General features: G+C 38.2%; 2 protein-coding genes across 3 annotated transcripts in view; one reads left to right on the plus strand and one right to left on the minus strand.

Annotated features, from left to right (window-relative positions):
- Positions 1 to 7: 7 nt before the first annotated feature.
- The window catches only part of LOC100186522 (short transient receptor potential channel 4-like), a 20,579-nt gene continuing 10,002 nt past the window's right edge, over positions 8 to 10,584 (minus strand). The window contains exons 2-13 of the mRNA XM_002127189.4: positions 8,495 to 8,791; positions 8,015 to 8,233; positions 7,269 to 7,419; positions 6,489 to 6,690; positions 5,778 to 5,987; positions 5,042 to 5,152; positions 4,451 to 4,594; positions 3,961 to 4,155; positions 3,288 to 3,435; positions 2,815 to 2,928; positions 1,974 to 2,142; positions 8 to 1,483 (exon numbers count right to left, since the gene is read on the minus strand). Coding sequence (XP_002127225.1) covers positions 637 to 1,483; positions 1,974 to 2,142; positions 2,815 to 2,928; positions 3,288 to 3,435; positions 3,961 to 4,155; positions 4,451 to 4,594; positions 5,042 to 5,152; positions 5,778 to 5,987; positions 6,489 to 6,690; positions 7,269 to 7,419; positions 8,015 to 8,233; positions 8,495 to 8,729 — 2,745 coding nt within the window. The 5' untranslated portion in view covers positions 8,730 to 8,791 and the 3' untranslated portion in view covers positions 8 to 636. The remainder of the gene's footprint in view (positions 1,484 to 1,973; positions 2,143 to 2,814; positions 2,929 to 3,287; positions 3,436 to 3,960; positions 4,156 to 4,450; positions 4,595 to 5,041; positions 5,153 to 5,777; positions 5,988 to 6,488; positions 6,691 to 7,268; positions 7,420 to 8,014; positions 8,234 to 8,494; positions 8,792 to 10,584) is intronic.
- Positions 9,864 to 10,584, plus strand: part of LOC100182539 (28S ribosomal protein S26, mitochondrial-like) — a 3,302-nt gene continuing 2,581 nt past the window's right edge. Inside the window, exon 1 of one of the 2 annotated variants that reach the window (XM_018817457.1) lies at positions 9,864 to 10,254. In XM_018817457.1, coding sequence (XP_018673002.1) covers positions 10,028 to 10,254 — 227 coding nt within the window. In that variant the 5' untranslated portion in view covers positions 9,864 to 10,027. The remainder of the gene's footprint in view (positions 10,255 to 10,584) is intronic. The other variant, XM_002132137.4, reaches the window with a different exon arrangement.

The raw sequence follows: 10,584 nt of genomic DNA on the forward strand, positions 1-10,584 counted from the left end.
ACAGAAAACCTGATGATATTATAATTGAAGAATAGAAATAAGTAAGTGAATTAGTGCACGTTACATATGTTTTCTAATTTTTAGTAGTACAAGTTTGTATATTAAAACAGTGGCGACGGGCAGTCTTTTAAAAATCAATTATTTTTTTTATAGCAGGTTGGGGTAAGATGGTCCATGTGTTCATTTTGTTGCCCCATGGATGACCAAGGAATCACATAACCGTATTGTCGCGACTGTAAAAGGCCATTGTTAAAATAAGAGTAGGAAATATGTGCCAACGGCTTCCATCTATATGTAGCCCGACTAATGAAATTTGATTTTTACAAACGCATTGGTGTGCTATAGGTTGTTATCGCTTGTTTATCAGTATTGGTTTCAAAACAAGAATAGAGGTTTTCACTTTCGTGAACGCGTCACTTATGACGCACAAGGGTGTTGGGTCAACTGTGCCCTACATCTCAGGTCACCTTGGTGTATCCTTATTAGCACCTTACCTATATATGGTACAGATTCAGTATTGGTTGATTAAGCATTTCAATTTATCAAGAATTAATTTCGGACGCACAAGGGTGTTCGGGTAATGCGCCAATTCTGGCCCAAACCTTGCGCGTCCTCAAGGACCTCACCAATATAGAATTAATACTGGTTGATTAAGCATTTGAACTTATATCGACGTATCAGTTTCTGTTGAACAAGTTCATGCTGTTCCTCCATCAATATTTCTTCCTCTTCTTCATTATCGAGTTTCGGCGGGGCTCCTCCGAAACAGGCGTTTCGAATTCTCTCGAAGTTTTCCGAACATCTGTGCGGGTTCGGAAACACATTCATGGGCGGGGGACGAATCACTTCTCTCCGAATGAAACGAATCCACATTGCTGTTCGGTGGAATTTCCATTCGATCTCCTCATTTTCGCTTGTTCTCTCATATGATTTTGACATCATCGCAATCAACATGTTTAACATTACGATTATAGCAACAACGTGATATGTAGCGACCAATGAACGCCCGACAATTTCAGTGAACTGGTGCTTCCCTGATAAAGACAGCACTGCGATATCGATGTGCCCGAAAAGCGCCCAGAATAAATCCTGCAGGGAGCAGCCTATGCTTGAAAACGGTGACGAATGTTGCACGCACTCCGAGGCAGAAGTCCCGTTTCCACACAGCATAACTTTGCTTTCATTTGTCCCATAGAACCAATACAGTTCACTGAGGCCTAAAGCAAAGGCAAACATCACAAGTCCGAAAATGCATAGAAATTGAACGACGTCGACGATCATGCGCGCCAGCGATACTTGTAGGGGGCCTAAGTTTCTGTTCGATCTTGTTAAACTTAGTAAACGTAGAAATATAAAGACATAAGCCCAAGACAGCAACCCTTCTGATATTATTCTTGGTTCGTAAGCACTCCATTCGGTGCGCAGAACGTGAGTAGAATTCGCATGAATTTCGTCACCGTGGTACATGGTGTAATCAACGCATCTGTAGAAGTATAAAGTAAATTTCTAAGTGAATACATCACTATAGTGTACTGAATGCGTATAGGACTTTGTTTTTATTATTTCTACGCATGACACGACAGCCGATTACAATGTATGTTCTGTACCATGGGATAAGATGAATGTCGTTAGCACATAATATCCCATATTTCCTAAACGTGTTCATAACAATTATTAACAACGCTCTTTTAGTGTCGTGAGGGTATGGTTATATAATTCTGTAAATATTGTTTGTTTACTACCAAATGGGTTAAAAAAAAAGAATGCAAACATGGACCACCTTACCCCAACCAACTATATACATGTATATGTAAGATACCAGAACACCTTTGTTATTACACGGTTTCGTGCACGAACCCAAACTAACTGGATATGCAACAGTTTACATGTTTTATGCTGGTTTAAAAAATATAACTCATTAAAATTAATTAAACCAAATTCTCATAATAACAAGTTAGCAACCACAAACATACCGAAATACAATGGCAACACTGAAGAGCAATAAATGCCACAAGTCATTGTAATTCCACCAATCTCCAAAATAGCTGTTCCATCCTCTATTAAAGCACTCCTGTGCCTCTTGAACCCATTTCCCTATAATCCATAACAGGGTCAGCCATTCCAATGCTGTAGGCGGAGCACCTGATAGGACAATACTGTGTATTAGATATTGACTCTATACAGCAAGGTGGGGGTGACGGGACACTTTTTCAATCTATTTTCCGTCCCATTTGATAGTAAACGAAAAACAAACTATAAACTTTACTGTGTCCTCACGACTCCCATAGACTGTTGATAATCGTTTAAAACACGATCAGGATAATTAGATATTGTATACAGAAGGTGTCCCGTTCTACCCCACAATGCAATATATTACAAAGACGGTACATTTCGGTTGTGTAACTTAGTTGGCATAAATTAATAGAGTGCTTCTCCATAGAATAAAACAAAACTCCATTCGCAAATTAAAATTGACGGTGTACACGCGAGTGGCAATCGCTTGAGGAACGCAGGTTTTTGGCGCAATTGATTGAATGAACGCTGCGCGTCTGTAGTGCGCATGCCGCAATGTAGTTATCGTTGGTGCTGACTTTAGTTTACTTTACTACATCAGCGCAGTTTATTCAAGTTAGTTGCAGTCAGTTGTTATGTAGCATGTAAGGGTGTGGTAACAAACGTTACAAACCGTAAGGAACTTCGGTAAGTTGCAAATTGAAAGTTTCTTTTACACCAAAGTACTCTAAATATTGTTTATATTCATCAAGTGAAGCAACGAAGATAAGTTTAATAAATGAAGCAAAACTTATATCTTACCCAAGTAATGAGTCGAAACTGATTTGCTGATGATGTTTCCGATCAAAATAAAGATAAACATGACGTCAGACATTATGTGACATTCGAATGATACAGCGGGTAAAGTGATGAAACCTGGAATGAAAAGTCGTTTTTCTATAGGTAAGAAACGTTAGTATAAATGTAACTGAATGAATGTAACTTGCTTTATTCCCGCGTGGCTGGAAAATGACAGACGCTATAACATGTTCTGCTGTTCCATAGACCTTGTGCACACTTACGAGTTAAGAATGAAAACTCATGTTACTCTAGCCTAAATTCTAGGACTCCATGACATGCCTCGTCGTAATAGGACCTCATCCATAGGATGAAATTTCCATAAACCGTTGATAATTGTTTAAAACATGATCAAGATATTCGGATATTATGTGCTAAAGTTATCCTATCTTCCCCCACAGTACTATAACTGGAAAATATTATCTTCGTTATCTTACTTCCAATCTTGGATGCTGGAGCTATTACGTACACGAGCGACCACAATGGGAAAAGAAGCCCAATAAAAACTTGAAGCAACGATCGAAGAATGATGTGTCCACTTCTGAGGAATGGGGTGTATCTGTACTTCATGTATGCGAGGGCAAGCTGCAATGGTAAGTAGTATTAGTGCATTTCGTCTCTTCGGGGAAGTGACAGGATCCAATATACAGTGAGATCCATGCGGTATAGCACCCAGGGTGTTGGGGTAATGAGCCCATATTGAAATTCTTAGCCCAGCATATAGCATATACCCTGTTCTAAAACCTCACCCACATAGAATAGAATGTGCATATACAATATTGGGGTAATGGGTCAATCTTGGCTTAAATCCTAGGACTCATATAGTGTGCCACGCTGCAGAACCTCACCCACAAAGAATAGAATAAAATAGAAACAGTGTTAGCCATTTACTATTTGTATTAAACTTACCAGAAAAATCGTGTTTTGTGCATTATACTTTAAATACTGTTTAGTTAGGGTATATATTTTATCATGCTATAAATGTGTCTACTAGTGGAAAAGCGTATGCTTGAGTTACGACAAACAATGTTTTTAAATTTGAAGCGATCCAAAAAGTAATATCGGTCCACGCACCATCCAACGTTCCCATTATCATAACTTGGTACGTACTTGTGAATTATGGTGGGTGACGAACTTCACAAGCCGGATATCGCTGGTTTGATCCAGTAACATCAGCCTGCATTCAAGTTTCCTTCTCGCTAATGAACCGTCGCCATTAAATACTTGTTTAAATGATTCCTTGTCACTCGACATTGGCACAAAATCGTATTTGAACAAGCAAGCTAACTCTTCTGAGGACCGTACCTATTGACAAAGTATATATCTATTACTGTGGGGTAAGATAGGACACCTTTAGCGCACAATATATCCAAATATCCCGATCGTATTTTAAACAATTAACAACGCCCTTTTAGTTGTATACTGAAGTGAGAAGTATAACTGTGCACTCATGCGCCAATAGTGGTCACGTGGTCTCGTTAGCGTATTGTTAGGTTACTATATGGTTATACTGTTCTGTAAATATTATTTGTTTACTGCCACATAAGACGATAAAATAGTGTGAAACATAGGCCATCTTACCCCACATAATAGACCTTACCTGGTCAAGTATGTTGCACATAAACGTTTCCACCTGCGTTTCAAGTTCGTTGTAAAAGTCACTAAACTCGTGTTCAATGCACGCGTTTTTGCGAAGGTGTTTGACCATGTCTATGCAATATTCCATGGGTTTAATACGACCGAGCTGTAAGGGGAAGTTTGTATTTGACAGAGTGGCTCGTTTAGCTATTACTGTAATTCTATGCCAGCCATTGCTTACTCAAATATATTTTGTAGGCCATGTACCAGCATATCTATACTTCCCATATATTTCAAGGTGTATAGCGTCTCTTAACTCGTAAGCGAGCAAAAGTTGTATGAAACAGAACACATGTCATAACGAGAACACATGTCATAATGTTGTTTCCCCGCCATGTGAGGATATGTAAGTTACATTTGTGACAACTCTTCAGCAGGGACGAAGTGTTGGAAACAGAACACCCGTGTTATAACGACTGTTCTTTTTCGGCCAAGCGAGCATAATTGAGTTACATTCATTCATTCTTCAAGGACACGGCACAAGAACATTATTCTCGACTGGAAATGAGCCTCCTTTATTACAAGTATGCAGAATACTGGTTGAATTTCTTACCTCGTACATCAAAGTAATATACGCAGGGCTCGCCTTCGCTTTGCAAATCATTTGCCTCTCATTGGCTGATTCCCAAGCGAAGTGGATTCCATCCCACCAATCAACAGACTCCTGTCGTTTTTATTTTTTATTTAGTTTACGTCACTTTGGCAATATTCAAATATCCGGATCGTGTTTAAACAATTAACAACCGTCATTGGGGGACGAAAAACTAACTTCATTTCGGTGCTACAGTTACCATAATATAGTAGGGTGGGGGAAGATGGGACACATTTACATTCCAATTTCTTTTCTCATTTAGTAGTAAACAAAGAACACTCAAAGAATTATAAAACCGTATCGGTGCGCAGTGGTGGAGCCAGAAAAAGATAAGGGGGGGGGGAGGGTAATCAAAAAAATTTCAAAAAGAAATCTTTTTTAATTTTTTTTAGTTTTTTGGGGGTTTAAAAGGAGAGGAGTCGTCACCCCCTAAACACCCCCTCTGGCTGCGCCACTGTCCATGCGACTCCAATAGACTGTTGTTAATTGTTTAAAACCCGATCAGAATATTTTGATATAATGCGCATAAGGTGTCCCGTCTTCTCCCTGCCTACTATATAACGCGATTTTTAACTAAATTAAAATTGGCACAAAAACACAAACTGAATATAGCGAGTTGTATACGGTTTCTTGGGCATATATGTAGCATATGCTTGTCAGCATTTAACGCGATTATAAAATAATCGTACTATGTTACCTTTAGTTCGTGACCAAACTTGTTCAAAAGTTTTAAGATCTCATAATTGTTGTTATAAGCTGCTAGTATCATGGGTGTGATTCCCGCCAAGAAATATGAACTTTCCCCAACTATTCGTGCATCAATCGAAGCGTTGTGTTTTAAGATAGTTTCAACACCAGCAAGAAAGTTTAACTCGATTGCATGGAATAAGGAATCTCGAAGCACAACCTATAATTTTAAACAATTAGTACTGTGGTGGGGTAAAATGGATACCGTTAGCACATGATATTCCATACCGCCCGTATTTCTCGTTAATGCTGTTATATGCTCAGACTAAACTATGGTACTGGGTTTTCCATGGCACTTAATTCTTTAACTCTCGTTATGTTTATCAAAAAGACGATCGCCTACAAAGGTAAATATACGACGTAACTCGCAAGCTGGGATTAGGTGTATAAAACAGAACACCCGCGTCATAACAACTGGTGATGCCCTGCCACACGATAATAAATAGGCCACATTCATTCATGCATTTATTCGTTCGTTCTTTCGTTCGTTCGTTCGTTCGTTCGTTCGTTCGTTCGTTCGTTCGTTCGTTCGTTCGTTCGTTCGTTCGTTCGTTCATTCGCATTTATTCATTCATTCATTCATTCATTCATTCATTCATTTATTCATACATTCATTCATTCATTCATTCATTCATTCATTCATTAAGTAAATGCCAGCAACCTTATGTTCCAGCAATAATTCGCACATGTCAATATCGTTATTCTCAATAGCAAGCAGCAGGGCCGACTTCTCGTGTTGGTTTACACAGTTAGGTTCAAAACCGATGGAATTGTCGATCTTTGCAAGTGAGAAAATCGCCCTCACTTCTCGCGCAGCCCCTGACGCAACAGTTTCAAGAAACAAGGAGTTGACGCTCTGGTTCCTGTTTAAAGGTAAGTAGTTTAGCTCTATAGCAACCCACGCAAGGGTGATGCAGAAGTTAATGGTTTAACTATCCAGCGTTAATACACTTTTGACAGCGGGGACTTTAAATGTAATTTGTCTCCAAGAGAAGACACTACCGCTATTGTGGCCGAAAGTTACTGCATGTATAAGTGTAAATTGTTTAGCTCTATAGTCTATATTAACCCACACACAATGGTGATGAACAAATAATAGGTTTAAATATGCAACGGCGTTAATACACTCTTGACAGCGGGCGCTTGGTTGAGTGATTCGCCGAATAAACCGATTAACAAAATCTGTTTAAACGATTCTATATTTCACAACTTTATATAAAAAATATATTTTTTTTATCTGCTTGAAAACAGTAACTAAGATTAAAAACAACAAAGAGAAAGGAGATTAGAAGCAACTAAAACGACAGCCGTTAACAGACGCTATAAGGGTAAAAACTGCTCGAGTAAAATTGTGAAATAAAAGCACGGCTGCTAAACCAACGATCATATTGACATTTTGATTCCAATAATGCGTATACAGCCCAATACTTTCTATACTTACGGTTTAAGATTAGCTATAGCTTGTCTTATTTTCCAACCGCCTTTGATTTTGTTGGTCAAATCCCGATTAATGTTGTAAATAGCTTTGTTTTTCCTTTTAGCCGCCCATTCAGCAGCTGGGCTTGTAATGCGAATACGGGGTGGTTTTATACCTGTATTAGATTGCGCCAATAAGTAGATTTAATATGGATGAGGTCCGTAGTGACAAGGCACGCCAGGAAGTATGGGATATATAGGCAACGGTTGGTCCATTTCCCACTATAAGCACAATAACGCATTTTAAATCATTGGGATTTCACGGCGTTGCTAGTTAAAAAAGGGGCCGGTAAAAAATAACATCCCTCTTATGCATTTGCTCAGAAACCTTCTATAGTAGTTTGGGGTATATAGAGTGGTTCACGTTTTCATTTCTCAATTTGGTGGTAAACAAAAAACATTTGTAGAGAATTATAACAATATTCTAACGAGGCCAAAATGAGTAATCGACGTTGTAAATATACGTTATATTTTGTGCTTAAGGTATCCATCTTGCTCCACAATAATGTATAGTAGGGCGAGGAAGATGGGACACCTTTGCATACTATTTACTCGTCCCATTTGCTAGTAAACAAATAACATTTAAAGAATTAAAAAACCGTATCATCACGACTCCTATTGACCGTTGTTAATTGTTTAAAACACGATCTAAATACTTGGATAATATTTGGTAAAGTTATCCATCTTGTCCCACAATTCTATATAATAAACCTGGTTTGATCGGTCGCAAATTCTGTCTCATTTCTTTCAGAGCATTGGCGTTCACTCGACCATTCCCACGTTTGTATTGAGTCGTATCCTGTTTTGGTGTATCCGACATTTGAGGGGAGTTGTTCTCGTCTGGTTGCTGAGTGACGTCATCAATGACGTCATCGTGGTTGTCGTAAGTTGATAACAAGGAAGAGGACGAAGAGGAACTAGATCGACGGTCTGATACAATATTTCAAATTTTATTATAAATGGTAAATTATTTTTTTTCTTTCTTATCTTCCATAATGTTTGGTGTAGATACTCCATGTTTGGTGTAGATACTCCATGTTTGGTGTAGATACACCGTGATCGTATAGAAAACAAGATTTATAAGCTTGGCGTCAAAACTGGTTAGTCTTTTTATTGGGAGAATGTCGATAATTTTTAAAAACCAGAAATTATCTAATTCGGTTTATATAGACCTATAGGATTCATTCTCACCGAACGACTGCATTCTCCTCAGGTTCATTGCTGATGACGTTTCAACTACGCAATCAGCCGAATCCGTGACGTCATAGCTGGACGATATGGATTCTGAATCCGTGACGTCATTTCCTGTATTCGTGACGTCACCGCTGTCTCGAGCCTTTCCTGGCAAAATGTCGAGGGTAAAAGAATCCGGTGTTAAAGTTTCTGTGCTCGTCTCCGACGCGGATGACGGGTTACGTTTCAGCATTTTGATGACGTCATATGCACACCGACTCTAGTGACGTCACTACGCTCTAACCCCGGGTCAAACTAAATTCAGAGTCAATTACTTTGTTTAAAACGTCTAAAATTACCACTGTACTGTATTATTACCCAACCTTCATTGCAGTGAAGTTACAGCCAATTCTAATCACACTATGCTGGCTGCCTGGCATAGAAGATTGTATTTACAGCTACTTCTTGATGACGTAAAACCCTCACTGGCGGATAGAGCAATATTACTGGTATTCCTGGCTATCATTTACGGCGCCGTTTTAGCCTTCCGTAAAACACAACTCCAATATCCCGCTGTGAGAATTTGATTTCCGTCTACAGGCAAACTATCATTTCCTATTCAGTGTAACTTGTGCTCAGTTGAGTTAGTAATCTTGTTGGGCAGCCAAGCGAAGCACTCTTTATCCGGCAAAGCATAGCCGCAGGTATAAAATATCGTCAATAGTTTTACAAATTTTAGCGGGGTGTTTGTTATGAGGTTATGACCACTCTTGTCGTTTTCCCTCAGGAATTTATGACCAACTGACCAATGGGTTTATTACCCCATTCGAATTTATCCATGGGGTATAAATTCTTTCGTGAACTAGGACGGCCAAGAAATAGCCACCGTATTGTTGCTTGCTTCGGCAAAATACTGTATTTAATATTCCTTTTTTAGTTGTAATCATTTCAGAAACGCCTGAATTCAACATGAGTACACGCTAAATATAATCCAGGCTATAAAAATATCCCGAAAGTCTTGTTCGACGAACCGTATCTTACAGCTACCGCCGTTTTCTCTTTACCATGTAAAAAAAACATGGTAAAGTACTTCCAATTGTTTTATATTTATTTTAATTCAATGTATAGCTTCCAATATACAACAGTGAAATCAGGTTTCAATGCGTTATCTATTGTGCACCATAAACAAAGTTGTCGCTCGTGCGCGAAAAACGTGTTTTTCGTTTATTCTGTTTATATTTTGTAGATAGTTTGAATCGATTAAATTCCATCGACAGCGACAGGGGCGTATTTCTTTACCGGTAGGGTAGCACAGTTTTAAATTGTGATGTGTAGATAAAATTAGACCTGTCTTCAACTTATTTTCGATTTGTAAAAAGAGTTAATGATTTAAGATAAGCAGTTTGTTTTTCTCGAACATTTATTTATTTTAAATTAACCAATGTTTATTATTACCGTTTTTTGATTGTATTTTATAAAGCAGAAATTATCATATCAGTTTCTATCAGATTTATATAGGAATTGTGTAAACGGAATAAATTAAAACATAAAATGTCAAACTTTATAAGACAAGGATTGCACATTGTAAACTTTGCACCAAAATCGCTCGGTAAAAATATCCCATCAAGTTTCCAACTACGATATAGAAAGCCACGTTCTATGGGCAGAGCTGAGACCAAAGATGATAAATATTTTACAAAGCACCCTCCTACACCTAAGGACTTGGCAAAAAATCTTGAGCTGTATAACAACTACAATATAATCATGAGGTCCATCGTGTAAGTGAAAGAATATTATAAATTAAATGTTCTTTTTTTTTAGTGCTTTTATACCTTGTTTTAATTGCTTAATTACATATGTATGTAACTTGTATGTAACTTATTTTATCCTCGTGTGGCCGGAAAACGACAGTCGTTATAACACGGGTTTTAATACACCTCGTGTCAGCTTACGAGTTACCATGTATGTTGCTTTGTGGGTGATTATTTTTTTTTGAATTTTTTCATTTTTTTTTGTATGTATGGCTAATAATTTAGACAACCCATTAGTGACCACTGGGTTGGAGCAATTGCCGTTAAGTGTCTTGCCCAAGGACACATACGCCCACA

This window comes from Ciona intestinalis, chromosome 2 (genome assembly GCF_000224145.3).
Source record: "Ciona intestinalis chromosome 2, KH, whole genome shotgun sequence".
In the NCBI taxonomy this organism is placed as follows: Eukaryota; Metazoa; Chordata; class Ascidiacea; order Phlebobranchia; family Cionidae; genus Ciona; species Ciona intestinalis.